Source organism: Fragaria vesca, linkage group LG6, assembly GCF_000184155.1.
Source record: "Fragaria vesca subsp. vesca linkage group LG6, FraVesHawaii_1.0, whole genome shotgun sequence".
Taxonomy (NCBI): domain Eukaryota; kingdom Viridiplantae; phylum Streptophyta; class Magnoliopsida; order Rosales; family Rosaceae; genus Fragaria; species Fragaria vesca.
The window spans coordinates 1,029,136-1,056,695 of NC_020496.1; the positions used below are offsets into that span (position 1 = coordinate 1,029,136).

At 38.4% G+C, this 27,560-nt stretch overlaps 3 protein-coding genes across 4 annotated transcripts; all 3 read left to right on the forward strand.

The window, feature by feature from the left end:
* The first annotated feature begins 173 nt into the window (after nt 1-173).
* On the forward strand, nt 174-7,073 carry LOC101291540 (cell division cycle 5-like protein-like). Of its 2 annotated transcripts, XM_004302042.1 has the most exons (5): nt 174-492; nt 1,581-3,305; nt 4,008-4,289; nt 6,069-6,480; nt 6,565-7,073. In XM_004302042.1, the coding sequence occupies exons 1-5, from the start codon at nt 316-318 to the stop codon at nt 6,777-6,779; spliced, it is 2,811 nt and encodes a 936-aa protein (XP_004302090.1). In that variant the 5' UTR covers nt 174-315; the 3' UTR covers nt 6,780-7,073. The 2 variants fall into 2 exon arrangements, with proteins under 2 accessions (XP_004302090.1, XP_004302089.1); XM_004302041.1 differs by having other exon boundaries at nt 6,069-7,073.
* A 686-nt stretch (nt 7,074-7,759) lies between these two features.
* Nucleotides 7,760-12,357, forward strand: LOC101292031 (L-allo-threonine aldolase-like). Its single transcript, XM_004302043.1, has 11 exons — nt 7,760-7,828; nt 8,377-8,457; nt 8,972-9,431; nt 9,921-10,032; nt 10,627-10,677; nt 10,857-10,928; nt 11,014-11,146; nt 11,276-11,334; nt 11,524-11,624; nt 11,929-11,995; nt 12,074-12,357. Exons 1-11 carry the CDS (start codon nt 7,780-7,782, stop codon nt 12,113-12,115), a joined length of 1,227 nt encoding a protein of 408 aa, XP_004302091.1. The 5' UTR covers nt 7,760-7,779; the 3' UTR covers nt 12,116-12,357.
* A 5,259-nt stretch (nt 12,358-17,616) lies between these two features.
* On the forward strand, nt 17,617-19,357 carry LOC101292320. The gene has a single exon (XM_004302044.1). The coding sequence runs from the start codon at nt 17,765-17,767 to the stop codon at nt 18,335-18,337; it is 573 nt and encodes a 190-aa protein (XP_004302092.1). The 5' UTR covers nt 17,617-17,764; the 3' UTR covers nt 18,338-19,357.
* Nucleotides 19,358-27,560: the final 8,203 nt, after the last annotated feature.

Sequence of the window (27,560 nt, forward strand, 5' to 3'; positions counted from 1 at the left end):
AACAGAAGCTTAATCTAAAATAAACTCTGATTCGTATGTTTTTTCATTCCAACTAAGTAAACGTGACCATATTTACCGTAAGTAATATCCGTAAACAAAATACGGGTCGGGTCGGAACCGACTTGACCCATAGATATATAAGCTAATTTATAAAAAGGAGAGGAAAACAAGTTGGGTCCTTTGGCTCTATTTGCCAACCTCTATTCTCCCCCAAATATCTGCTTCTACTTTCTCTCTAGGGTTTAAATCCCAAATCCTCCGATTTCCCTAAACCCTAAATCGGGGGTGTAGCTGCCCTCCGGCGACGTCGTCAAGATGAGGATCATGATCAAGGGCGGCGTGTGGAAGAACACGGAGGATGAGATCCTCAAGGCCGCCGTCATGAAGTACGGCAAGAACCAGTGGGCCCGTATCTCGTCGCTGCTCGTTCGCAAGTCCGCCAAGCAGTGCAAGGCTCGCTGGTACGAGTGGCTCGATCCCTCCATCAAAAAGGTGAGAGCTTTCTTCTTCTTCTTCTCATTCTTCGTATTGTGTTGTTGTTGTTGTTGTTGTTGTTGTTATAGATTGCAATGTGTGGCCTGTTAGGGCTTGGGCCGTGCTCGGTTGGCGTTTTCGGTTTCGATTTGGTTAGTGTTTTCGTCAATTTTGTTAGGGAAGTCACTGTTTTTGTTCAGTTTCGGTGTGTAATTAGTGTCGAAGATGAAAGGAGCAATGGACAAATTCAATGTGTAGTTAATTAGGAGCTAGCTGGTGCTATATGTTTCGACTGAGGATTTGATTAGAGATCGAATGTTTCAAAATTGAATGGTTAGTGCTGTAATATTCTCAATTTTGTTTAGTTGATGTGTCGATACTAGAGGTATGAGAGGTAACTATGAAGTTTTGAGTCTATTTTGTTCACTTTTCTTCAAGGAAAGCACTGTCTATGTTTGTTTTGTTAATTGGGCTCTGGCTGGTGTTGTAGTTTCGACTGAGGATTTGATTAGGAAGCAAGTGTTTTGAAGTTGGTTGCCGTTTTTTGTTTCAGTTGTTTTGCTATTTGTGTGTACTATTGTTTAGTTGATGTATGTTTACTAGAGAAAACAGAGGTAACTAGTCCATTTTATTCAATTTACATAAGGAACTTGGTTGAAGATGAAAGGAGCAATGAACAAATTGAATCTATGATTGTTAATTAGGCTCTGGCTGGTGCTAGTTTAGACTGAGGATTTGATTAGAGCGTGAATGTTTTGAACTTGATTGTCAGTTTCCGTTTCGGTTGGTTTGCTGTTTATGTATTAATATTCTCAATTTTTGCTTTGTTAATGTATGTTTACTAGAGAAGTAGAGGTAAAATGAAAAGTTTAAATCCGTAGTTTTATTAGGTTGTAGGTAGTGCTTGTTCAGTACCAAGGGTAGAGATTAAATGTTTGAATCGGGCAGGGTGCTCTTGCTTTAGTAGTTATTTGATTATTCTTCTTGTGCTTGCCATTGTAGTATGTGAAAATTGTATCTAGGTCTTATCCTCATTCTTGGAGTATTTTATATGATTTTTACTTGATGAGTTTCTGATGGTGATTTGGGAACTTTGATTCTTGCAGACTGAGTGGACTAGAGAAGAGGATGAGAAACTTCTACATCTCGCTAAGCTCATGCCTACGCAGTGGAGAACAATTGCCCCAATTGTTGGTCGTACTCCATCCCAATGCCTTGAGAGGTATGAGAAGCTTCTGGATGCAGCCTGTGTCAAGGATGAGAATTATGAACCAGGTGATGATCCCCGAAAGTTGCGGCCTGGAGAGATCGATCCCAATCCTGAGTCTAAGCCTGCTCGTCCGGATCCTGTTGATATGGATGAGGATGAGAAAGAAATGCTTTCTGAGGCACGAGCTAGGTTAGCCAACACCAGGGGAAAGAAGGCCAAAAGAAAGGCTAGAGAGAAACAGCTGGAAGAGGCCAGAAGGCTTGCTTCCCTACAGAAAAGGAGAGAATTAAAGGCTGCTGGGATTGATACTAGGCAGCGGAAGAGGAAAAGGAAGGGCATAGACTACAACGCTGAAATTCCCTTTGAGAAGAAGCCTCCTCCAGGCTTTTATGATGTTGCAGAGGAAGATAGACCAGTTGAGCAGCCTCAGTTCCCTACAACGATTGAGGAGCTTGAAGGGAAGAGAAGGGTTGATGTGGAAGCTCAGTTGAGGAAACAAGATATCGCAAAGAACAAAATTGCTCAGAGGCAGGATGCTCCATCTGCGATATTGCAAGCCAACAAGTTGAATGATCCAGAAACAGTTAGGAAGAGATCAAAGCTTATGCTTCCTGCGCCTCAGATTTCAGATCATGAGTTGGAGGAAATTGCAAAGATGGGCTATGCAAATGATCTTGCTGGGAGTGAACTCACAGAAGGAAGTGGTGCAACTCGAGCCCTTCTTGCCAATTATGCCCAGACACCAAGGCTGGGAATGACACCCTTACGTACGCCCCAAAGAACTCCTTCTGGTAAAGGTGATGCTATCATGATGGAAGCTTCAAATTTGGCAATGTTAAGAGAGTCTCAGACACCATTGTTAGGAGGAGAGAATCCACAGTTGCACCCATCAGATTTTTCTGGTGTTACTCCAAGAAAAAAGGAAATCCAGACGCCAAATCTGATGCTTACTCCTTCTATGCTTACTCCTTCTACTCCTGGAGGTGCGGGTCTTACTCCTAGGTTTGGCTTGACACCGTCAAGGGATGCTCTAGGCATGACACCAAAGGGGACTCCAATGAGGGACGAACTTCGTATCAATGAAGATGTTGATATGCATGATAGTGCAAAAATGGAGCATCGGAGACAGGCTGAGTTGAGGAAAAACTTGCAGTTGGGTTTAAGCAATCTACCACAGCCCAAAAATGAGTACCAGATAGTCATGCAGCCAGTTCCAGAAGATGATGAAGAACCCGAGGAGAAAATTGAAGAAGACATGTCTGATAGGATTGCTCGAGAAAGGGCTGAGGAAGAAGCACGACAGCAGGCATTACTAAGGAAGAGATCAAAAGTACTGCAGAGGGAGCTCCCTAGGCCTCCTGCTACTTCAGTGGAATCTCTGAGAAAATCCTTGTTGAGAGCAGATGAGGATAAGAGTAAAGTAGTTCCTCCTACTTCAATTGAGCAGGCCAATGAAATGATTACGAAGGAGCTTCTTAGTTTACTAGAGCATGATAATGCAAAATACCCGCTTGATGAGAAAACAGACAAGCGGAAAAAGAAAGGTTCCAAGCGCAGTACAAATGGTTCTACTTCTGCTGTCCCAGAGATAGATGATTTTGAAGAAGATGAACTGAAGGAGGTATGTTAATTTCTCGTATGTTCTTTAGTTCGTTCCTTAATTGCCTATTTTCCCTTATTCCTTTCATTTTTATGCACAGACATGCATGGTTATCACTGAGTTATTTTCCCAAGAGAAACAGAGATTGTCATACACATGTATTGTTTCTTTGCTCGGGTCTGAGTATATTGCATTCAAGCGTACTTGATGCAACACGTATAATCATACTTGATGATCTGGGTCGTGGAAGGATTGTGCTATGATGATAATCTATTTTCTTTTATTTAGGGTTTTGGGGTGGGGAGGATGGATAAGGAGATAGATCAATTTCACTCTGGGCATTACTTTCGTATTTAAGTGTACTTGATGCAACACATAGGATCATTATTGATGATCAGTACTATATTTTTATTTCTTTGTGGGGGTGATGGAATGAGGAGATAGATCATGCTTCCCTCTGGGAATTAGTTTCTCCCTCAAGTAAGATAGTTCTTTGTACGGGAATGTACGCTAAAATTGTGGATTAGAAAGCAGTTGCTTTAGTTCTTCGTCATTTTATACTTCTGTGCCTTCTGTATGTTAGATGTTTTTCCTTAAATGTTGCTAAGTTCATTGGTTAATTGGTGTACACCTAGGCTTTGTGTAAATAGAAGTTTGTTTATATGATTCTTTTTTTTGCTAAGTTCAGTATGCATACTGACATGATGACCATTTTTTGAGCAGGCTGACTCGATGATAAACGACGAGGTTAAATATCTTCGTGTTGCAATGGGACATGAGGATAAGTCCGTGGATGAATTTGTTGAAGTACACAAGACCTGCATGAATGAATTCATGTTTTTTCCCAAGCGCAATGCCTATGGTTCATCAAGTATTGCTGGAAATGAGGAGAAACTTGAGGCTTTGCAAAATGAATTTGATAATGTCAAGAAGAAGTTGGATGATGATCTTGCAAAAGCAGTGAGCCTTGAGAAAAAGGTTAAAGTCCGAACACATGGTTATGAGGTATGCCTCTCTTATTCTTATATTTTTCGATTGTTAGACAAAGCATTTTACATTGCTTGAAAACATGGTCATGAGTCCAGTTTCTGTGTCATGTTCTCATAATTATTTATGACTGTAGGCACGCAAAAGTGTTTAGATAATGTTTTCTGTAGGCAGTGATAATGAGTCACTACCCACTCATAGTTTGTGTTTCGCTTTTCAGAATCTTAATCTAAGATTCTGTTAACAGGTTATTTATATATATATATACTGAACTGCATGTTGCCATTTGTGAGGATCCATCACCTGTAGTTAGTCTATAGATTTGTAGCCAGTCCCCCTCCCCTCTCGTGTTATCCAAAGTCAGGAACCATCACCATGCCCATATCTTAAACTAATTATTAATATACAAATGCTCTCATGCTAATATTGATAAGAATCACACTACTAATATCGATAATATCTTCAGCCTTATGTCTCTGCACACTACTAAAACTTATGATAGGTATTAGTAGCAAAGCAGAAAGGAAGAAAAAAATAACGGGGTTCAAACCTTAACTACTTGAGTGACCAATCCTCCCATAGTCCCATTGGTCACTTCACTCACTTGAAGGATGATTAACAAGGTTTTAGTGAACAGTAAAGCTGAAGCAGGCGAACTCTTACTTCTTTAGGCTTAAAGGTGCTAATTTATGTCATTCAGAAAGTTGCTAAAGGCTGTGAAATCTGAAAGAATTGAATTAGCCCCCCCTAAGAATAAGAACCCCAGGGGGAACCCATATTATACAAGCATCTCTTTCGGTTTTTTAGTCATCCAGACGTGTATGTTCCCATTCTGCCTGGATAGTCATATCGTTTCGACTTCTTCGGGAAAACCAGTCTTTCCTAATCAAAAGATAGGAGGGCACCCCTTCTCCCGAAGTTACGGGGTCATTTTGCTGAGTTCCTTCGACAATGGTTCTCTCAAGCGCCCTAGTATACTATACTTGTTCACCTGTGTCAGTTTGGGGTATGGTCAGTTCACCAGGAGGATCGCCCTCCCAATTCGAAGTTTTTTCCTGGAAGTTTAAACCTTGTTGACTATGACAACAGTCGCGACTATGGCAGGGCGGTACACCTGCCCCTTTGACCCCTACTCTAATCAAGAGAGTAAAGGAACCTTGCTTTCACGTTCGAGTGTTTGCTTGTTGTTTAGGCCGGTGAGCGAGATTTCTGCTCACTGCAGTAACCTCCGGGGTTCTTCGCACCTGGATAGTACCAGGACCCTTGTGCGCCAGCTTCCTCTCTGCTACGTGGGTCCTTCCACTTTTATGTAGTTATAGTTTGTATTAGTGCCAAATGAACATACCAAACACAGCCGAGCAGTATAATCCCTTCTCCGCCCTGGGAAAAGCAACGAACTCTAGAAGCTAGGGCTTTGGACACGCCATAGAAGATTAAACGTAGACTTATCTTATTGCCGTTCAATCTAAGACAGTGGCGATAGCTTGTTGTGAACAGCCCCCTTATGAAACCAACCGACAGCAGCCTTTGCTACTTAAGTAGTTAAGGTTTGGACCCCCATCAAAAGATAGGAGAGCAGAGAAGAAGAAAAAAAAACGGGTATATTGCATCTCGGCTATCCCTAGATTACTGTCTTCTTCTGGATAAATTTTCTTTTTCTTTTTTTAATCCTGTGTCTACATATTGTTTGTGTAATTGTATTTGATATATGAAAGGTCCATTACTTTTTAGTTTTGAAAGTTACTTGGCATCAAATGTATTTAATGTATCTGAACCCCTTCTCTTTAAATTTTCCAGATGCGAGCTAAAGACACTCATTGGCCAAAAATTGAGGAAACTTTCAAGCAGTTGGACACTGCTGAAAAAGAACTCGAGTGCTTCCGTGCTTTGCAGAAGCAAGAACAACTAGCAGCCTCACACCGGATAAACAATCTGTGGGAAGAAGTTCAGAAACAAAAGGAGCTTGAGCGCACTTTACAAAAGCGGTATGGCGGTCTTCTACTGGAGGTTGAAAGGGTACAGCACCTTAGGGAGAAATACATCGCGCAAGAACAAGAACAAAAAGAAGTTGCAGCCAGAAATGATCTCGAGTTGGCTGATGCTGCAGTAGATGTGACTGTTGCACAGTCAACTGGTAATCTTGATTCTACAAGTGCCTCAGATGAACTTGCTGCATCTCATGGTGAAACTACTGATCCACAAGTGGATGGTATGGATGTTGATGCAGACAAGAAATGTGACATGACAGTTACCACGGATGTAGATGTACCTAAAAACACACCTTCTGTTGCAGAGGGTGAGAAGGACATACCATCACAAGGTACAAGCGGTGAAGGTTCTGAGACTCACCTCTCTACCTCAGATGGGATCCCCTCCAGTGATGTTGCAGCTCAAGAGTCTGTTAGCAATGGAGACGCTGTTTCAGGCAGTGTGGCTAAGGTGCTTCCTACTGAAAATCTAACAAGGACAACTGTAGCCGATGACCAAGTTGTTGGGGCAGAAATATGATGGTCTTGTCGTCCGTGCAGATGCCACCACCGATTCTGCTGAGGTGGTCTGATTTGGCCAAAAATGCAACAACCCAAATATGAACTTAAGAGCCTAGTTTAGGTGATCAACTTTTGCTATCAAATATGCGAAGTTCCAACTATATATTGTTGAGTTGATATTGTATCTCTTCCGATCCTTTACCTTCATGCATTGTCCGAAGTTTTATGGACCATAAAAATTTCTGGTACTCGAACATTTTTGTGTCCGCTAAGATATAGTCAACTAATCAGATCAGATGTCCGATTGCTTTTTTANCCTCTGCTCGTGTTTTGGTGCTTTTTGATGCTACGATAGTAATAAAAGTNTAAGCTAAGTTTTAGTTTTTTTTAGTTTTTTTTTTTTTTTGTTTTTTTTTTTTTTTTTACTTCTAAGTATGAGCATTAGTTGATGCTACACTGAATACAGATGATATGGGTTATTTTCATAGATAACCTTTCCAACTAAGCAGAAGGCAAGACGTACCTTCTTTCTTGCTGGAGGGATAAGCTTGGCTGCTTGAGCAACCACTCTAGTTGGCCATATAAAGCAATAACAAAGAGACATACAACTCACCAAGTACAACTCCATCCATCTCCATCAGACCATCACCTCCCCTCTGCTAGAGGCTTCCTTATATGAGGTACTGTTAACCCGAAAACTATTACTCTTTTAAGTGCGCTCATCCTTTTTTCATAACAGAATTTGGTGCAATGTCAAGTAATTTTGACATCAAATTTGACCGTCGAGCTAACCACTTCATGAGATTTGTGTGATAGTTGTCTTACGATATCCATGTCATATCATATCATCTACCTATGCTGACTCTAGTATCTGCATCAAATTGAAAAGGCATTCATGTATTGTCCATTCATATATGGTAGACGGAATCTTCCTTAACAAACAAGAAAATCCTTTTTTGCTACACTAGTGGCACTCAAACTTTGATTAATTAGCTCAAGTGCACCCAAAATATAGATTGATGTCCCAAACAAATAGGGAGCCAGACTTGCAAACTAGCATTTGGTCTGGTATTTAAGCACTTCTCTTTAACAAAATGTTAGATATATTTCCCAAATTCTACTGCCCCTCCCTTTTCCAAGAAAAGAAGAATAGAAAGCAAAATCCAATTTGGTTGTTTAAAAGTTTAGTCTATTTTTAAGGAAGAAAAACAAACTGACATTGGCCCACTTAGATTCCACAAAATCAGAACTGGGGTAAATGAAAACTATGAATCTATGATTCAGTGAAAGTGAGTTGTCAATAATATAAGCCACATCAGTTGCACGAACACTTCAGTCCATAGTCATATTTGTTGGATTGATGTGTCACTCCCTCGCTCACCCACCACTATATTGTTTTTGTGTATGTGAATCCTGTGAATCATTTTAACTCTTTCTAGTGTCTGGGAAGAATAACGACCCTTCATTCACATTAGGTCTGGTCCTCTTGGAATCTTATTCAACAATCCATGGCTTCTTCTCGGTCTTATTCTATTATTCACTCAACAGTTTTTTGTATTTGAAAAAGATTATTTCAGTGCTTTAAATAGTTGATGTTTGATCATTCTGGTTCATAGGTTTCTGGGCAGTTAAGAGTTTTGCTGAGATCAAAGTTGGGACTGAGAATATTGGCCATAGTATAATCTCATCTGTAACAGGTATGCACATCTCTCTCTCTTTCTCTCTCATGCATGGTCTTTTACTAAATGTAAGCTTAGGTGCCTTAAATTCCCTAAAGACTAGTTCTTTCTGTGTTGGAATGGTCTTAGTTGGATCCTCACAAATTCTGTTTGGTTTTGAGTTTTGACCATATTACCTCTGGTAACAAGATTCAGATACCCTTGAATTTGGGATCAACATACAAGAAAATACATGGAACATCAAAGAGGGTTTATGATCAAAGTTGAACTCTAAATGCTTTTTAGTTTTTGCCCACATTCATGAGATTCAAATTATTTGGAATATTCTTGGGATTCTCTGCCACATTTGCAAAAGACAGAAACCCTCTCAAATTCTTTCATACTACTAATTGATCATTTTGGTCAAGTATCACAGCCATGGTTGCTGAAAGGCAATTCTGTAAGCATCTGTTAGTGATCATAATCCCTGATTTGATTCTAGTTGTAGTAGATTCTGTACTCATTCCGTGTGTTTTTGTTTTGTTGGTACTAGTTTCTTGTTCAGCAAATATGGTGACTCAGACAGTTGATCTCCGTTCCGACACTGTCACCAAACCAACCGAGACAATGCGGGCTGCTATGGCAGCTGCTGTGGTTGATGATGATGTTCTCGGCTCTGATCCAACAGCATTCCGCTTGGAATCAGAAATGGCAAAGATCATGGGCAAGGAAGCAGCACTTTTTGTACCATCAGGCACTATGGGAAACCTCATTAGTGTGCTTGTTCATTGTGACATTAGAGGAAGTGAAGTCATTCTTGGGGATAATTCCCACATTCATATTTTTGAGAATGGAGGCATCTCAACAATTGGAGGTGTACATCCAAGAACAGTGAAAAACAACAATGATGGAACAATGGACCTCAATTTAATTGAAGCTACTATCAGAGATCCACGAGGAGAGCTTGTGTTTCCAACCACCAGACTTATATGCTTAGAGAACTCACATGCAAAGTAAGGATTACCTCATTTCAATATATAGTATCACATTTAGTACATAACCTTGTGTTGTTTATTGTATAGATTATGATATGGTAGCCACTTGATTAATAATTCTTTGTGATATCCAGTAGACTCCCAGTCTTTCGACTTTGTTTTTAGTACTGCAGCATGCAGGTTGTTGGTCTGAGAAAACATAGTCTCAGATTGTATTATATATTATGTTCTTGGCTTCACTCTTCTCTTAAGAATCTGTTGCTGGTTAATCTAAATGACCAACAACCATGGCTTTGGTCAACTAGCATGTTTTTGTTAACCAAAATCAAAGGCTTGACTTGACTTCCTTATTAGAGGCTATCTTTCTCATAACTGAGAGAAGGGAGAAGGGCTATTTGGTTGATTTGCTCAAGTGAAGCCTCTTTGCTTTGGATGTGACAGAAAAAGAGTTATAGCTGTGTGTCTTTAGTCCGATAATTGGTTGTTTTCTTTTTACCTGAACTGCAGCTGCGGTGGTAGATGCTTAACTGTGGAGTACACAGATAGAGTTGGAGAGATAGCCAAGAAGCATGGCTTAAAGCTTCATATTGATGGTGCCCGCATTTTCAATGCATCTATTGTAAGTTTATCTAATTTATGCTTTTAGTTATGAGCTTTATGACCATCGCACTGAATTTGTATAACTCTGCATAACAATTTATTACAAGGCTATGATCTGCGATGGATAAATTAGATTGGTTGAAGTTTATACTGCAAATGAACTAGTCATACCTTTTCAAGTAAAAATGTTGATGAACTTAGATAATGACAAGGGAAAATATATGTAAATGATTCGTTGTTATCTTTTTCTACACTAACATGAAAGAAGGGAGTAGAGTATTGCAACATATGGTGGACATATTAGGTTTCAATCATTGAGATCTACAATGGCAAAATTTTATAATGTCAATCTTTTGTAACTACATCTAAATCCAAAATATTCCTCTGGTCTGTGTTACTAAGAGCATATTTGTGCTGAATTGCTGATACATGAGTTCATGCCTACTTTAGTAGAGCAGTTCGGGTCTTATCTCTGCTTCACAAAGCCAAGTTGTTTGCTAAAATTAAAAATCATTTGCTTCATTTGATATCAGATGCAAAGAGTCTAGGCTTAGTCCTGATTTGAGTGTCTAAGTTGCATCTTCAGTATCTGATTCAAAATATTGGCTTACAGGCACTTGGTGTTCCTGTTGATAGACTTGTGCAAGCGGCTGATTCAGTTTCGGTATGGTTCCTGTCATTGGTACTTTTAGTTACCATTTCTCCAATGTGTGTATTTATCAACAAAACTGCAGTTCACAGTTCAGAATACTAACCCCATCTTTGGGTAGTTTATCTCACCAATTCCTTTACAATGAGTACGATATTCACTTAATCATCCTCTCTTTAAAAATAATGGACTAGGTTTGTCTCTCGAAAGGTATTGGTGCTCCTGTTGGATCTGTGATTGTTGGATCCGAAAGCTTCATTTCCAAGGTACTATGAAGATTTTATTTGTAGTATATCAAAGGCAAACCTATCTTTCTTAAATTTTTATTTGTTGTATTGTTTTGCGTCTTAGGCTAGAAGGTTGAGGAAAACTTTAGGTGGTGGAATGAGGCAGGTCGGTATCCTATGTGCGGCTGCTTTAGTGGCTTTACAAGAAAATGTTGCAAAGCTTGAGGGTGATCACAAGAAAGCTAAGACTTTAGCAGGTATATTCTCAGTCTACTTGGTTCACTATCCAAACTTTCCTTTGAACTTTGAAGGAGAGCCATCACATCTTTTCTCAAGAAGTCAAGCATTTTGATCTTTCTTACTTGCCAATTTTTTTGTAAACTCAGAGGGACTAAATCGAATCAAAGGAATAAGAGTGGATACTGAGATGGTTGAGACAAATATTGTGAGTATTTTAGTACAGTATAGCAATGTTCAAAACCTATTATAAGTGCTTCACTTAAGTTGATTACATTGCCAATCATTTTGAATGTAATTGAATTTGTTTCTACCAACATATAATTTTATCAGACCGATGTAGTTGTAATGTCATTTGTGTAGTATGATACCCTGAACAAGTGTTTTGCATGACCAGCTGTATGTTCATGTTGATGAGGGATCAACAATCAGCGCAGAAAAGTTGTACAAAAAGTTGGAAGATTATGGAATACTTGCGATGAAAGAAAGCTCATCAAGGTCTGCTTCACTTCTCAATTGTCTAAGTCGATGCATCAGTATTGTCACCGCACTACTTTATTGTTCAGTCCATTGGCAAATAACTTTTTTTTGTTTTCCGTCACAAGAAAACTTGAACACATTGTGTTCCTTAACATTTCTATGGTTCCCATTGCATAAGCTAGACAATTTTGTATGCATCTCGATTCATTAACATTTCTATGGTTTCCCATTGCATAAGCTAGACAATTTTGTATGATCTCGATTATTGCAATGCTCCAGCATATAGATGTGCAGCTAATCTCAAAAACTTTCATTTCTCCAGCATTAGGATTGTTCTCCACCACCAAATTTCAGAAAGTGATGTGCAGTACACTTTGTCTTGTTTTCAGGTAAACTAAGATCACATTGATCTCCAACTACTTTTTTTGCTTGCCCAAATTTATTCCTCTTTTATGCGAATGTTGCAGAAAGCTCTAACTGGAGCCCCTGAAGAAAATGGACACTATTGAGAGAAACATCACCATTGTCCTTCCATCCTGTTTGGAAATGTTGTTAAACATGTGGGATAGTAATAAGTTTGATCTATCTGGATTTGGAAGTCATGAATGTGTACATAAGGAAAACTATGTTGCATGTTGTTTGTGTAACCTTGTTGTATCTGCACTTCATTTGGATGCTTTAAAAACTCAAAATGTATGCAATCTGTAACCAGAGGGTTCCATGCTCCTCCTAGTTTTTTTCCTTCATTGACAGACCTTTTGGTAGATCGATTAGGAACATAGCATACAAGAAATGGGGATTAAAGATTTGGTGTAGAAGCTTGCTATACATTTCCTATAGAAACAAGTCAACAACCTATCTCGCTCCATAATTCTAAAGGACACAGATGTCGAATCTTATGAGACCAAAAGTATTCACACTGTTTTTTTGAATTATGATCTTATTCTTCTTCATCTAGGAGGTATTGATAGGCAACACTTCGAAGTTTGAAGTAAACACATCTCAACTAGAACTAGGAAACATATTCAACACATTTATAGATGCCTCAATGCAAGTTAATTCCTTACAATTCTGTTTTGACCATAGGAACTTTACTAGTTTATCAGTCTGTCGTATGTGCATATCTTTCTCTCATGGTATTAGCCTCAAGTGTACTACACGTTCCTCTAAAGTCTGAACTGCTTTTGCATTATTGCATATGTAACATGTTGAAGGACTTATTTCATCTGCATATCAAAATCCAATTAGTATTACTTAATTTTGGCATTCTATTACCACTTTCAAAAGCAGAAATTTTTTGTTCATTTTTCCTCCAAGTACTGTCATCTACTAGCTACTCAATCAGTTTCTTCTCTCTATGAGCTTGGAAGCATCGGTATAATATAGATATCCGTTAATGTCATACAATTCAAGAACTCAAAAAGGTCTTCACTTCTCTCAGACATCTGGATCCATGCATTAATCTGCAAAGTTTTGATGATTTCATCTATTGAAATTCATAACACAGAATTTCTAGGTAACCAGTTACTCATTGGCCTTCTGGTAAACAAGCAAGAGCTAGCACTCATACGCCGTACGCTAATAAATGGTTCTTGGAAATTTAGTTGCTAAAATAGATTCTAATGGAAACTGTATGCATACAACTCCAATTGAAGGAGAGCAGCGCATATCACTGGAAATGTCTTAGTGGTTTCGATGCCTTAATTAGTTGGAAGTTTTGTATCATTGAGTGCTTCAGATAATGTTGAACGTACTTACAGATATTGATATGAAGCTAGTGTTGTAATTTTCATTTTCTTCAGCATCAGGAATGTTGTCCAATATATGTCCACTACCAAATCTCAGCTACTGATCGATGGGCAACACTCATCTCATTTTCTCACGCAAGGTAGCTAGCTGTATACTGATCTCTGATGACTTCTCTTGTCCCAAATATATGTTCTGGAAGCGAGTTGTGAGTGGAAACTGAACAGAAAAATCACACGCACCCTTCTATTTGTCCAATTGATCGATTTCCATCCACTCTAGGATACATATAAATGGGTCAGTAATGTGTTCCAATAGAATAACTACAATAATTTGATCCTGTCAAACTTTGAATGCATGAATGTCAGAATGTGTATTTGAGAAAAGCTTCTGAAAGTCTATACTGGGATTTTTTTATTTTCCTCATATTTGGTGTTAAGAGTTAAGACCTCATATGAATGATTAGCAGTAGTTAAATGCCTCAAACGTGCACTCAGACAAGGTTTCCCAAAGCTGTAAGTGCCTCTGGTTACATAACTAAAACAATAATGACGCAATGGACAAGCATGATGTAGATGTAAACTTTTGCTTTGGTAAAACCAGGGAAGGTGGCCAGTTCTTTAAAGCTGAAACCAAGGTACGGTGCTGCCTAAAGGTCCAATGAGAAACTTTCACGTCGAAGAGTTTCTTCTCATCATCTGTCTTCCCCTGGCTAGTCTGTCATCTGGGAACAAGAGAAGTCAAACCTAGAATCAATAATAATGTTAACTTCTTTTCTGAGAAAGCAATTGATCGGTGAGTGAGGCCTTGTCAAATGTCAATGTGATACATTGTGATTTGATGATATGGGTTTTATTGATTCGGTGAATCGTTATGAACATCTTTAGACTCTTTACTAGAAAACACGATAAATTTAGATATAGTAAAATCTTTACTCCATATTATCATGTTGAATGAATTCATATATTGAAGAACCCTAATTAACTCCTTGTGAGAATATTTAGCGCTAGGTTAAGATCGGAAATGTGTCGAAAAATTTGGTGTGAAGTTGAATCAAACTAATAGATTTTGTGTTCAATTTGACACTTGAACAAACGAAAAGTCGTTGTTGTTGTTGGTAATTTTTTTTTGGGATTTTTTTTCTTGCCAATTAACAAGCTAGTATGTCCCATCACTCAAACTTATATATAAAGCAAATTAAATCATACTGGTTGTTTGCTAAAGTAGGAGAAAATATTCGTTGGTGATCTCTCTATTGGCAATAAAGTTGTCAATTCTTATGGGACATGAGCAACAGATTTTGGATGGAACAAATAGGAATTTTCTGCGAAGTTTCCTGATTAAATTGATTTGTTTCTTTCTTTTGAATCCTCCTTGTTTGATCACCATCTCTTTGAACTATCTTCAAACTTTCGTTCTTTTGAGGAATACCCTCAAATTTCATTACATAAATCAACTGTTCTTAATTTTTGTGGAACCATAAACTTGATATACATCTTAGAGGGATATTTTGCTACAGAACTAATAAATAAAGACTGTTATGATTGGAGTTTTGACCATCAGGATTGTAAAGAGTGATAGTGTGCGCACCAGAAACCCTGTATTTGAGTAAAACTATATTATACCCATTCTGCTCCCTAATATGTAACAAGCCTAAGGCCAATGGAATTATAGAAATGTTTGTGAATAAGTGTCATCCTTACTTTAACACAATGCTAGATTGCTAGCTTACATAACCTAAGCAGTTAATATATTGAGGTTGTGAAATGTGCAACGTATTTGTTTGTTGTGTTTGAGATTCCAGATGCAGGAAGTATGTTTCTTACCTGAACTGGAAAGCACATACTAGATTTAGTTCCCGTTTAAGATTCACTACTGTAGTCAGTGTGGTGTATTGTATGATGAGCACTACTATGATCCTTTTCTCGATGAGGACTACTATGAATGATCCCATTGATCCTTGTGCAGCCAAGCTATAGGCCCGAGCAAGTATTCTAAATAATCCCTAAATAATTGTAATTGTATTATTTTCTTTTCATTTCTTGCTTTTAATTTCGTAGAAATTTGTTTCTTAGCTACTGTTTTTTGTGCTTAATCACTGTTGAATGCCTATCCATCAATCAATCAATCAATCAAGTGCTATGTTGGACGAGTCTACAAAAGCAACCTCTCTCACTGGCTCGAACCAAAATAATCACTCCTATAGTCTTCTGGTCTCTTCTCCATATTTTGAATTCATCTACTGTAAGTTATTCCTTTTCTGCGAATATACTGTCGCTGAAAACCTTTAAAAAAAAATATCACATCCTCAAAATAGTAACAATAATTCGATCCTTTTTTATCGTTTTCCCTCAAGAGGCAAGAAGCATCTGAATTTGCGTTCCTTTAGAGTCAAGATTAGGGTTATAGCTAGCATATCGGAGTGTTGACCATAATGGACTCAAAACTAACCTACTGACTTGGTTCTTGAAGGTTGGAACCCAGATAACACTAACAGCTAACGTACACCAGCAGCTACTGTTGAGAAGAGAAAGAAACAGAGGCGTTTCAATCATCACAATTCGTGTTTGCAGAACAAATGATTCGCTGAATTGAAACAAGAACCGGCAATGGGGTGTTGTGACTTGTGCGGTTGGAAGCGATGGTTTAGTTTTGGTTTTTTTTTTGCGACTAAAATTCCATCCTAGCTGCATGAGAGGCTGAGATTAAGTAAAGTCGAGAGTCGCGCCACTTAAAAATGTATGCTAAGATACTTCACAAAATGACGGGTTACACTTACACTGACACTAATTCGAGAGTTGAATGTGAACTAGCACATTTTTAGTTCATGTCAAATGGTCGGGGGATCTGATATTCATTGTAAACGTATAGATCGATCTCATCTTCATATCCCACAGTAATCAAATCATCATAACGAGTTCACTACGTACATAAAGAGTGCATTTTGCCACAGCAATCTAGATGATCAAGAAACAGAGGATAATACAAAATTTTGGATGAGATTGTAAAATATATAGGTAATTGCTTTGAAGTTTCCTGCATTTGTTTGGGTACATCGTATATTTTGCTAATTAGTTAACAACCTAGCTAGCTACAAATCATTCAAATGCAGTTTACATTTCCAAAACTCACCAATAATAAGTTTAACACCCGAATTAAGGTTTCTTCTTGTGCGCTCTATCTCTAAAAACTTATTTGAGAGATCATTATCACCATCTACTTATGTGTCACATGCATATTACTTCATAGTTGTACGAACAAATGGCCGGACACGGTTTCATGAAACTTTTACTAAAAATGATAATGCTTGGATGATAATATAGTAACATTTTATTTAAGTTTATTTTTAACGAAACGTGTTATCAACGACATGATAATGTATTATCAATATTAAGATTATTTTAAAAAACGATGATTTATGAAGAGAGTCTCTTCACTCTTCCTAACATAAGGCCTTTTTTGCATACCTTCTTTATAATAATATCAAATTATTTAAAAGACACTTGTGCAAATTATCTCCGGTGTGATGGACACATGTTTTTCTTAAGTAATAAATAGTACGTAAATTCGACTCGAAAATAAATATATTATGATGCGTGAAGTATCATGTAAATTAAAATACGGTAAAATTTAATTTTGAAACTCAAAATTAAAAGGAATGGTAATTTTGAAGGTGTGTGTTTCACTTGCTCTCTAGAGAGGAGTTGGTGGTTTAATTTATATCAATGTCATGTATGTCAGTGTCTGTATGGCAATGGTCACCATCAACTCTGCCCACTGCCTAACTTGTCCTATTAAGGCAAAATACTTTTTCCTCCAACTTTACTGCTTCCTCTCTTGTTAACTTTATCTCAACTCACAGTGCCTCTGCACACACACCTCCCTTCCCCCTCTTCCCCCTTCACCCCTGAGTCCTTGACCACTCTCTATCTCTCTTTCTCACACCCCAATGTCACATAACTCTCTCAGAGTCTCAGGTGCTTCCCTTTATCCTCAAAGATAATAAGATGGATCATCATCATCGATCATAAAGATCTGAGGAACTGCAGTCTTCCCAAGGTTTCCTGCAGACCAGTTAGTCACTCGAACCAGCTCATTAAGTTTGCTAGCTCGTTTCCTCTAACTAGATTCCCAAACCCCGATTCAGTTTTCTTTTCTTCCATTTCTGACATTTTTATTTATGGAAACCATGCACCGTCCTTCCTTTATCTTCTTTCGGCCAATGTTAACTCCACTCCTACAAGCATAAGATTTCGAGATTCTCTCTCTCTCTCTCTCTCTCTCTCTCTCTCTCATTTCTCCCCACTAAGAGACAACAAGAGGAAAAACCCTAGAAATTAAAACCAAAACCAAGGAGATAGAAGAAGTGGAAGACCAGACCCTCTTCTCCAGCCTCATCACCAACACCAGCCATGGACTTGGTTTCTTCAGCTCCAGCCACCAATCCCAGCATCGCCTCTACCTTAGCCATTGGTACAGGGACACAGGGTACTAACGGTACTGTTCCTCCTAGCCGGTATGAGAACCAGAAGAGGAGAGACTGGAACACCTTCTGCCAGTACCTCCGGAACCACCGCCCTCCTTTGACCCTCCCCATGTGTAGCGGCGCTCACGTGCTGGAGTTCCTCCGCTACTTGGATCAGTTCGGCAAGACCAAGATCCACAACCACAACTGCCCTTACTTTGGGGTCCCAAACCCACCAGCGCCTTGCCCCTGCCCGCTTCGGCAAGCATGGGGCAGCTTGGATGCCCTCATTGGGCGCCTCCGGGCAGCCTATGAGGAGCATGGAGGCCGGCCTGAGGCTAACCCTTTTGGGGCAAGAGCAGTGAGGCTGTACCTCCGCGAGGTTCGTGATTTCCAGTCAAAGGCCAGAGGAGTGAGCTATGACAAGAAGAGGAAGAGGCCCAAGCCAAAGCCAACACCAACACCAACAACTAGTACTACTAGTGGTACTAGTACCAGCTCCTCTGCAACTCTACCATAAATGGGTATATTTCTCCTTGATCTCTATTTCCTTTTGTGGAAACGGTTGTTATGATTGATAATTTTGTTCCTGATGTTCTTGAAAATCCTAGGTTTTTGGGGATTGAGGGCTTGACTTGGCCCTAATTAGGATCTGGGGGGTAACTCTGAATTTACTATTTCAATTTCTAGCAAGTAGTTGGTAGTAGTACCTAGGAAAGGTTAATTAGCTAGTATAAGCTGAATTTGATATGATGATGAATGTACCGGAAGCTCGATTAATATCAGATATTTTAATTAATTAGTGGTTTCTAGTTTATTTGCCTAATTTCTATGTTAAATGTTGAATCAATCACCTTCCCTCCATACACTCATATATGCATCTGGTTAACAAGTCACTATCAGAGATTAATTGATGATTATGTACGAGTGTATGACATGATTTGCTGATATTAATCCAATCCATCACTGAACATAGAATTAGAAAGAGCATTATTCAATAAAATGTTCATTCCAATTTGTATTCCCCATTGGGGAAAAGTAAATTATGAGGATCATATTCATGTATGACAGATAATTAGAGAATTGGAAAGCTCATGGAGATTCTATATAGTCAAATCTGGTTAGGTATCAATTTCAACATAATCTTATTAGATCTATAATTAGGCAAAAAGACAAACCTTAGATAGTTAGATTATCTTGCTGTTATTGATTCTGGCTTGAAGACAAGTACTTAATTAAATAGACAAACTGTTCCATCAAGGAAATAAAAGATTGAAATTGTGGAGATTTTGAGACTTTATATCTAATCCACCTTTTCAAAGTAAATCTTGTATGGATGGTATTGGACAGCCCTTTTTGGACTATATCTGATTGAATGTTTCCCTTCAAGGATTTATGATTAGATTATTTCAAGGTTCAAAACCAGAAGTGGAAAAAAACCAGAAGTGGAAAGTTTTGCATGTTATTTTCTGTGTGCTTGTGTATATTCTAAGTTAAACTACCTCTAAATTATTTGTGCTACTGTGCTAGAGATTCTCTTTCTTGGGTTGATTCTTAAGGGGATGCAAATTCTCTGCATAATTGCATATTGATCACCTGTTCAATACAACCTTGAGGGTTGAAGTTGCGTCCAATGCTGTGAATGGAAAATACTGATATACTAATAGTAATTCTTTGTATAGACTAATAGTTATATACGTATATTTTCATCAACTGAAAGTGTGCACTGAACTACCTGATTAGGAATTAGTTTGCATGCCTTGAGATACCAAGACAGAAACCTCAAGTATAAGATGTGAAGGCTACAGATAGATTGTTTGGTTTGATAAAGAGTTGATTTTATAAAGCCGCGGCAACCAATCTAAGAACATGCGAAAATAGTACCGACTAAAACCTAAGAAATGAAATCTTGATCTTCAATTCTGAGTAACAAGGCTTTCTCGTATCATGAGATTGGTCAGTTGAATGCTTTTGTGGAATGAGCCATAATGCGCTGTAACTTTAGGATCTCAATATTATTTTTGTTTTCTGATTGAACGAACTGCATAAACTCTGGCTATTAGCTATTGTTTGTGTCAATTTGAATAATTTCATGTAAATTGAGAATGTAGTCATTGGTAACGTTTATTACTTCTACCATATATCTTTGTATTCTAAATTTCTATGTGAAAGTTGGAGCTTGTGAGATCATTGAAATGTTTTCAAGCTATGTATTTGTATATGTCACAGCCGTACGTGTAGTTTACAATCCATGATTTTGATGCAATAAAATTGGTTTTTCATCACTTCTATTTGTTGTTTTACTTTGCTATTTCGATATAGCTTTACTGTTGGAAATATGTACGAGTACATCTTGCAATCTAGCTAATTAATTAGCTTTACACAAGAATGCAGTACTGAAATCTCACATGGAGTCATTTCATATAGAGCAGTCCTCCATGATTTTGGTCCGACTTTATCAGGGAGAACTTTACGAGAGTCGAGAGAAACTTGTGAAACTTGACTATTTCGTTCCATCAAACTACTAAAAATCTATTGCAACCACATTATTTTAGAGTTGATTAGTCTTCAGAGCATATGTTAGAGTTTGTTTTTTCGTTCCATCAAACTACTAAAAATCTATTGCAACCACATAATTTTAGAGTTAATTAGTCTTCAGAGCATAAGTTAGAGTTTGTTTTTGTATATACCACACTGTGATACATATAATACTCTCAAATTATATGGATATATAGTTTCAAAATCCAAACTCAACATGATTTCAACCTCTTATTATGCCCATCTAGCAGCGAGGAATAGTAGTGGATTTTTTAGTCACAAAACAGGGTAATGTACCAAACACAAGCGTACAGATATAACTAGCAGGAAGGCAGAACTATTGTATTCTGATCACAAGTCTACAACTCATGTCAGAATTACCAGCATGCGTGAACATTAATATTGATCCATGTTCTTGTTTTTTTGTTAAATGTGGACTATGCCTTGACTCAGAAACAAAATGATTGAGCACCAAAACTTGTAGCTACAACGCCTATATAATTGACAAATAGTCATGCTCATGTCTTGGAACTCTATAGTCTCGATGCAAAGAAATAATGCAAGGGACACTCGTAAATAATTTACTTAATTAACAAAATTTAACAATCAAATATGTCTTTAATTACGAGTGTGATGTTCAATCATAATCAGGAGCGGAGTCAAAACTGTAAGTCTAGAGAACCGAGATATAAATAATGCAAAGGAACAATAATGCAAGGGACACTCGTAAATAAGTTACTTAATTAACAAAATTTAACAATTAAATGTGTCTTTAATTACGAATGTGATGTTCAATCATAGTCAGAAGCGGAGTCAGAACTGTAAACCTAGAGAGCCGAGATATAAAATAGAGGGGGCCAAATTTTGAGGTTTGGGGGTGAATGGCACCCTTGCTCCTAGTGTGGCTCCGTCAGTGATCATAGTTATAGAATACGTATCTTGTTGGTAATAGGTTGTCGATCACTTGTGTTGGATACGTAGCTTGCTGGTAATAGAGTTGTCGATCACTTATTGTGTAGCACGGGCGAGCTATTCCTCTGTGCTAACTCGATCAATCTACAAATTGAATCCTACTTGCTAGTAGCTACATTCTCAGTTTCTCAGTCATTCTACGCAAGAACAAACATGTTCATGGTCAAGACTCAAGACGCACTCGAGTTGCTATAAATATCCACCATACCTAAACGTTGTCTATCTGGAAAACCAGAGAAGCTTGGCCCCGCCGGGAAACAACAATAATCTAGAGCTCACCGTACAGGGAATCAAAGATCCCGCAATCCATGCTGTCAGGTGGGTCGGCACGTGCGCCATCCCCAGTGGTCCCCACCCCCACCCTGGAACCTCCTGTTCACACGTGGAGACCTGGTGGTGCGTGTCGGCAACAGTGCTCAGTCTTCAGGGGAATTTACTCTTTGATCGCCAATAATGCTGCTAACGTGGGGAGAGAACCCCCACGTGGGGCATCGTCAATCGTCCGATACGCTCTGGGTTGACCGGTCCGTACGAGTCAACGGACCCGTGGAGAAGAGTGCGAGTTTTAGTCTTTTACCACATCTGGATATGAACTAGGGTTCTTTGGTTTGCTACTCGTGCGTGCCTAGCTACTTATCTATGGGACTCTTTCTCACGTGATTCACCTGTGGGGACCGATTTCTTCTTCTTCGATCTTCTTCCTCCTTCTCCGATTCCGATCATCCAATTGGGTTCTGTCTGCATCTTTAGTCGTGTGGAGGAATGGGAATGGTTGTCTTAAGAGCTTTGAGATTCTCATGCCATATATAAAATGGTGTTGCTGCTCCCTCTTGCTTGTTTCGTCTCCATGAGACTGAGCTTTTGTGTGTACGAGGAGGACAAAGCTTCACCAGATAGACCTAGGTAGATACACACTCTTAAGTACTCCTAAACCTAGATATATTACCAGATATATATGCTACTTGCTTACTTAATTTGCTGTTTGTGATCGGGATCCTGGTAGTATTTAGTTTCTTATGTGATTAGGAACAAGGGTTTCGTATTCCAACCCTAATTGTAACTGGGATAGGTTTACTTCAAGATAATTCTAATCGTAGGTGGAATAGGGTCTCCTTTAAATCAATCAAACATATAAGTACCTACCTAGTAGGGGACAAAATCACAAGAATTTAGTGTGAGGTTAAACTTGTGGTTTCATCACGGTCGTAATAGATGCTTTTCCCTTGTCAGATTGGGCAGATTTGCCTGAGGACCTACTGGGTTCAGTTTCAGAAAGATTATTATCGTCATCCGATTATGTCATGGTTTGGTGTGGCAAAACATAATCAGGGCCAGCACAGGAGTCATCCTGAACCTCCGATTAATACTCATCTTTTTCAATGACAAAGAAGATACTCATCTTGGAGTTTATACAATGTCGACATAGAAAATAAGTTCATTGATTTGCAATTTCGACTTCCAAACAAACCTGCATATGGCTGGTTAGTTCTTACGGAACAAGATTTTACAGTAACATTAATAAAGCCATTCCCTAACTTAAAATACAGGGAAGGAAGAGACAATCTAGTCATCCGTCTTCCCCAACTAAACCCTCCAGAGCTATCTGAAGAAGTTCTCAAAAGGGGATGGGTTAAATATTGTGACTATTATGTTGTCAAAGCCATAATTATGGCGGATCCAATATTACACGCAGATGAGTGCATTGTTGTTCTAATATACTTGGACTCATGTCAAATGGCATTCATTAGACCTGGTAAAGAGTAAAGACACAACATGGACATATGTCACTTATCTACCTACAAAAAAAGGAATGGAGTTGTAGATATTATCCAACGGGAAGATGGTAAATTTTATGTTGTTGGGGGCCAAGGCAATCTTGAAAATGAGCTAGAATCAGAAATGTACTATCAAAAAGGAACTTGCTTTAAGATGTAAGGAAGCTCACCTTAGATCCTTGAGCGGATTCTGGTTTCTCTGAGCAAGAAAATCAAGAAACACTTGCCAAATTGGAGAGAGGGACATAGTATAAAACAAGAAATTAAGTGAGGCGTATGTAACTGTCTCAGCTGTGCTTTGTTTTATTCAGCTAATGTTTTCCTATTGTGGTCACGACTTCTTGTGTTGCATATGTAAGAGCTCTCTTGATGTGCTGATTCCCTGTAAAGTCGGTAATGCTCTGGAGTAGTCCCTTTTTTCTGGATTGCTAATGAATTTGGAATTCATAGTATATACCTGCAAAGACAAACAAATACTATGTAAAATATCCAAATACAATTTGACTTCAATTAAAATTAGTAGCTTCCTGAGAAAAACTTAAAAGGGTCTGAAGGTAAAAAGTTCAGGAATCCAGCAGTCTTCCCAAAGACGTAGAATGGCCGGTTTTGGTTTAGAGTTTTTAAGTATATATGAGTAGATCATCTTTGTAAATTGTCAGCCAAATTGAAATCGTTACGACATTCATAAGTGTGTCTTATTAGTTATGAACTTGAATGGTCATATTTGACTAATTTGATTCGTTCATTGATTTGTTCTAGTTTGATATCTTAACAATCACCAATTTGAACTGTTGAGATGCCTAAATATGATAGAAAAATGGATTGAATCTCTTAAACCATCAACTAATCCCCATTTTAAAGGTCATCGTTCGAATGGCTCCTTATTTTTATATTCAATTCCCCCGTTAAGTTTTAAACGATCTATGTTATTTTCTAAATATGAGATCTTAAACTAGCTACTTTGCACTCAAACTCATCCTACATATCAATCATAACTTAAACTACATGTGAAGTGGTCTATCATAGGTATCATGCAATCAAATAGAGTACTGGAAGTTATGAAGTGAAGTTCAATTATATCTAATAAACATTTTTTTCATGAAGAAAGTAACTCCACTAAACAATTTTACAAATAAAACATTGTAAAAATGAAACCACTAAAACAAGTGATAACTTACAAACTTTAGTAAGATTACATTGCAAAACAATAAGGATTAAATTCAGTTTGCCCCCTCGTACTTTAAGTCAATAATCAGTTTGGTCCCATATATTTTTTTTAATAACGTTGGTTCTTGAAGTTCTATTTCACATCAGTTTAGTCCAATTTTTGAATTGCCCTTCTTACCATGACGTCAAGCGCTGAGTTGTTCATGACACAAGGGCCCAGTTTCTGACTTAAAAGAGCAAAATAGTCATTTTATCATATATTGCCCTCATCAATATAACGAGGAGTATATAGAGGTCGGAGTCCTAGACCCCGTCTCGAGCTGCGACGGAGCTCAGCGCTCCCTTCTGTCGTCCGGCCGTCTCTCGGCGTCCCATCAGTGGCCAGGGCTTCTTCTCGCCATCCCTGACGTCTCTGTTGTGTCAGATTTCATGGAGGAGCGCTGCTGAAAGAGAATCGGAGGAGAGAAGGTGACTGCCTCTCTGATCGGGTTTCTGATTCCGGGTTCGGCCGTCTTTCGGCGTCCCATCGGTGGCCAAGGCTTCTTCTCGCCGTCCACAACGTCTCTGTTGTGTCAGATTTCATGGAGGAGTGCTGTTGAAAGAGAATCGGAGGAGAGAAGGTGACTGCCTCTTCGATCGGGTTTCCGATTCCGGTCACGGTGGCGAGCGTGACTGGTGTGGATAGCTTAGTCTCGCCATCCCCATTCTGTATGTGGTCTCGATTTCTTCATAGGAGCCTCCATGATTGAGAATCGATTAATTGAACCTCAAGCAGTTTTCCGGTGAGTTTATGTGTTTTCCGGCCACCGTTGAAGGCAATTGAGGTATGAACCTTGATCTTCTCTTCGAGCTCTACCTCTGTATATAATTGGAATTGAGTTTGGTGATGTTTAGGAGAATTTGGGTTTTAGGCAGAGGAGGACCGCCGTGAGTGACGCTGTTCACGGCGGCGGTGGGGGTTGAAGGAATTGGTTTTTGGCTTTGTTAGTATTCTGAATTTGTATGAGATAGTTAGTTTTGATTTTGGGATGAGATTGAAGAAGTTGGAGTTCTAGGATTTTGGTAGTGTTCAATTATTATTGTGCAGGGTGGTTTAATTAAGAATGGAGGAGTTGGGATTTTCTGGGTTTGGTTGAGCTTGGCAGTAGCATTGGAACATAGTTAAGTTATTATGTTGCTTAAATTCCAGAAACGGAGGGAGTTGAAGGATTGATAATGAACTGTATATTGTTCTTTTCATTTTGGTATATGATAAAATGACTATTTTGCCCTTTTAAGTCAGAAACTGGGCCCTTGTGTCGCGGACAACTCAGCGCATGACGTCATGGTAAGGAAGGCAATTCAAAAATTGGATTAAACTGATGTGAAATAAAACTTCAAGGACCAACGTTATTAAAAAAAATATATATGTGACCAAACTAATTATTGACCTAAAATACGAGGGGGCAAACTGAATTTAATCCAAACAATAACGAGGAAAATAATTAAAGGTCGAGTTGTTCCTGATTCAAGTGGATAACTATTTGCTTTCCTATTGTGGTCACGACTTCTTGTGTAAGAGCTCGCTTGATGTGCTGATTCTCAATAAAGTCGGTAATGCTCTGGAGTAGTTCATTAATCTGGATTGCTAATGAATTTGGAATTCATACTCTATTCTTGCAAAGACAAACAAATACTACGTAAAATATCCAAATACAATTTGACTTCAATTAAAATCAGTAGCCCTAAGCAAAACTTAAAAGGGTCATTGACTTCAATTAAAACCAGTAGCTACCTGAGAAAAACTAAAAAAGGAGCCTTAAGTGATTCATCTCAAATTTATGCACTTCCATTGGAAGCATCTTCAACATCTTCTTCCATTGAGAGCTGATATATTCTCTATGTGCAAACTGATCCCATTTTGTCAAGGTTGGATTCTCACGTTCCTGTACACATTGATTACCAACAAAGCTGTCAAGAGTAATAGCAATGCAATCTACATATATAAAACCAGACATAGATCTAAGAAATTTCATATCATAAAAGGCTTCGAAAAGCCATGAACTTGTTAAGGTTGAAAAGAATATTGCATACTGAAAGCTTACAACCTTTTAGGTCACGAAGTGTAATATAGCTCTCAAACCCGTGTGTGTGGAACCTGTGGGGCTCGTTGGCCGCTTCCTCATAACATATCTAACTAGTGTGTCATGAAAAAAAAAAATACATGAGAGATTGCCCACCACTATGAAACAAAAAACCTTAAGAGGACAATGCCGCAACACAATCACGAAATTGCCCACAAGTGCATGAAGCAGGAATTCGCTATACAACCTTTAGAGGACAATGCAGCAACACAATCACGAACTAAGAAGGATGGGAGTGAACTGGCACAAATGGAGAACATTTTGTGCTCGGAGCAAAACCATGAAGCAACTTGTATATACACAGCAAGTACAGAAGGAGAAAGATCATTTTTGAGCAAAGCAGAACAAAGAAAAAGTCAAACCTCTGGGTAAATCATGTCAATAATCTGGCACAATGTATCTTTCAAACAGAACAGGTTCTTGGAATCTTGGGCCATGCACTCCATTCTCTTCATAAAAGAATTGCAACTCATTCTGCGTCAGAACTCCGTTTCCATCCAAGTCTATGCACTTGAATCTAAGAAGAGAAGCAGAGTCAGCGAGTCTCAGTTATTACATTGCCGATAACATCAACTCCATGAGATCAAAAGACATGTGAATTGCTAAAGAACAGATGAAAACAACGATTACAGAACACTCATGTCGCACTCAGATGTATATATTTTGAGGCATCACCCATGCATGAATCATAGTTAAGTGCAAAGGTCTAGTGAAGCAAACAAACTAATGACCAAAGATAAAGAGGTACAAGTTTACCAGAACTCAAGACCAGGCTCAGAAGATTTGTATAATTGTAGGTCCAGTAATTACTTTCCCTGTTTTAGATGAAATAGTCACGTTCCTTATGTTTAAACACCAAGTTGCTATACACAAACCAACAGGCGAAGCAAGGCACTTGTGTAATTAATTAATTACATCGATCACATTCACATTCGCTACCATCATTGCTGATATCGATTTTGATATCGAGTTTTCACTTTTTATTATGTTTGTATTCAATTCAAAAACGATCCATGTTATTTTCTAAATTTGATATCTTAAACTACTTAGCACTCGACAGTCAGACTCATCCTCCAGATCAATCATCGTTTAAACTGCATGTAAAGTACTTTTATCATAGTTCAACCTATATCAGAGCTATCTGGCAAATAGAGTGAATGAAAGTTTT

What these genes read in the sequence shown, in the direction of transcription:
- LOC101292031 (XM_004302043.1), top strand. Translation starts at nt 7,780, where the DNA reads ATGTCCCAAACAAATAGGGAGCCAGACTTGCAAACTAGCATTTGGTCT. An exon ending in CCGAAAGCTTCATTTCCAAG is followed by an intron (nt 10,929 to 11,013) that starts GTACTATGAAGA and finishes TTTGCGTCTTAG; the next exon opens with GCTAGAAGGTTGAGGAAAAC. An exon ending in ATGAAAGAAAGCTCATCAAG is followed by an intron (nt 11,625 to 11,928) that starts GTCTGCTTCACT and finishes TCATTTCTCCAG; the next exon opens with CATTAGGATTGTTCTCCACC.
- LOC101292320 (XM_004302044.1), top strand. Translation starts at nt 17,765, where the DNA reads ATGGACTTGGTTTCTTCAGCTCCAGCCACCAATCCCAGCATCGCCTCT.
- LOC101291540 (XM_004302041.1), top strand. Translation starts at nt 316, where the DNA reads ATGAGGATCATGATCAAGGGCGGCGTGTGGAAGAACACGGAGGATGAG. An exon ending in TCGATCCCTCCATCAAAAAG is followed by an intron (nt 493 to 1,580) that starts GTGAGAGCTTTC and finishes TGATTCTTGCAG; the next exon opens with ACTGAGTGGACTAGAGAAGA. An exon ending in TCCGAACACATGGTTATGAG is followed by an intron (nt 4,290 to 6,068) that starts GTATGCCTCTCT and finishes TAAATTTTCCAG; the next exon opens with ATGCGAGCTAAAGACACTCA.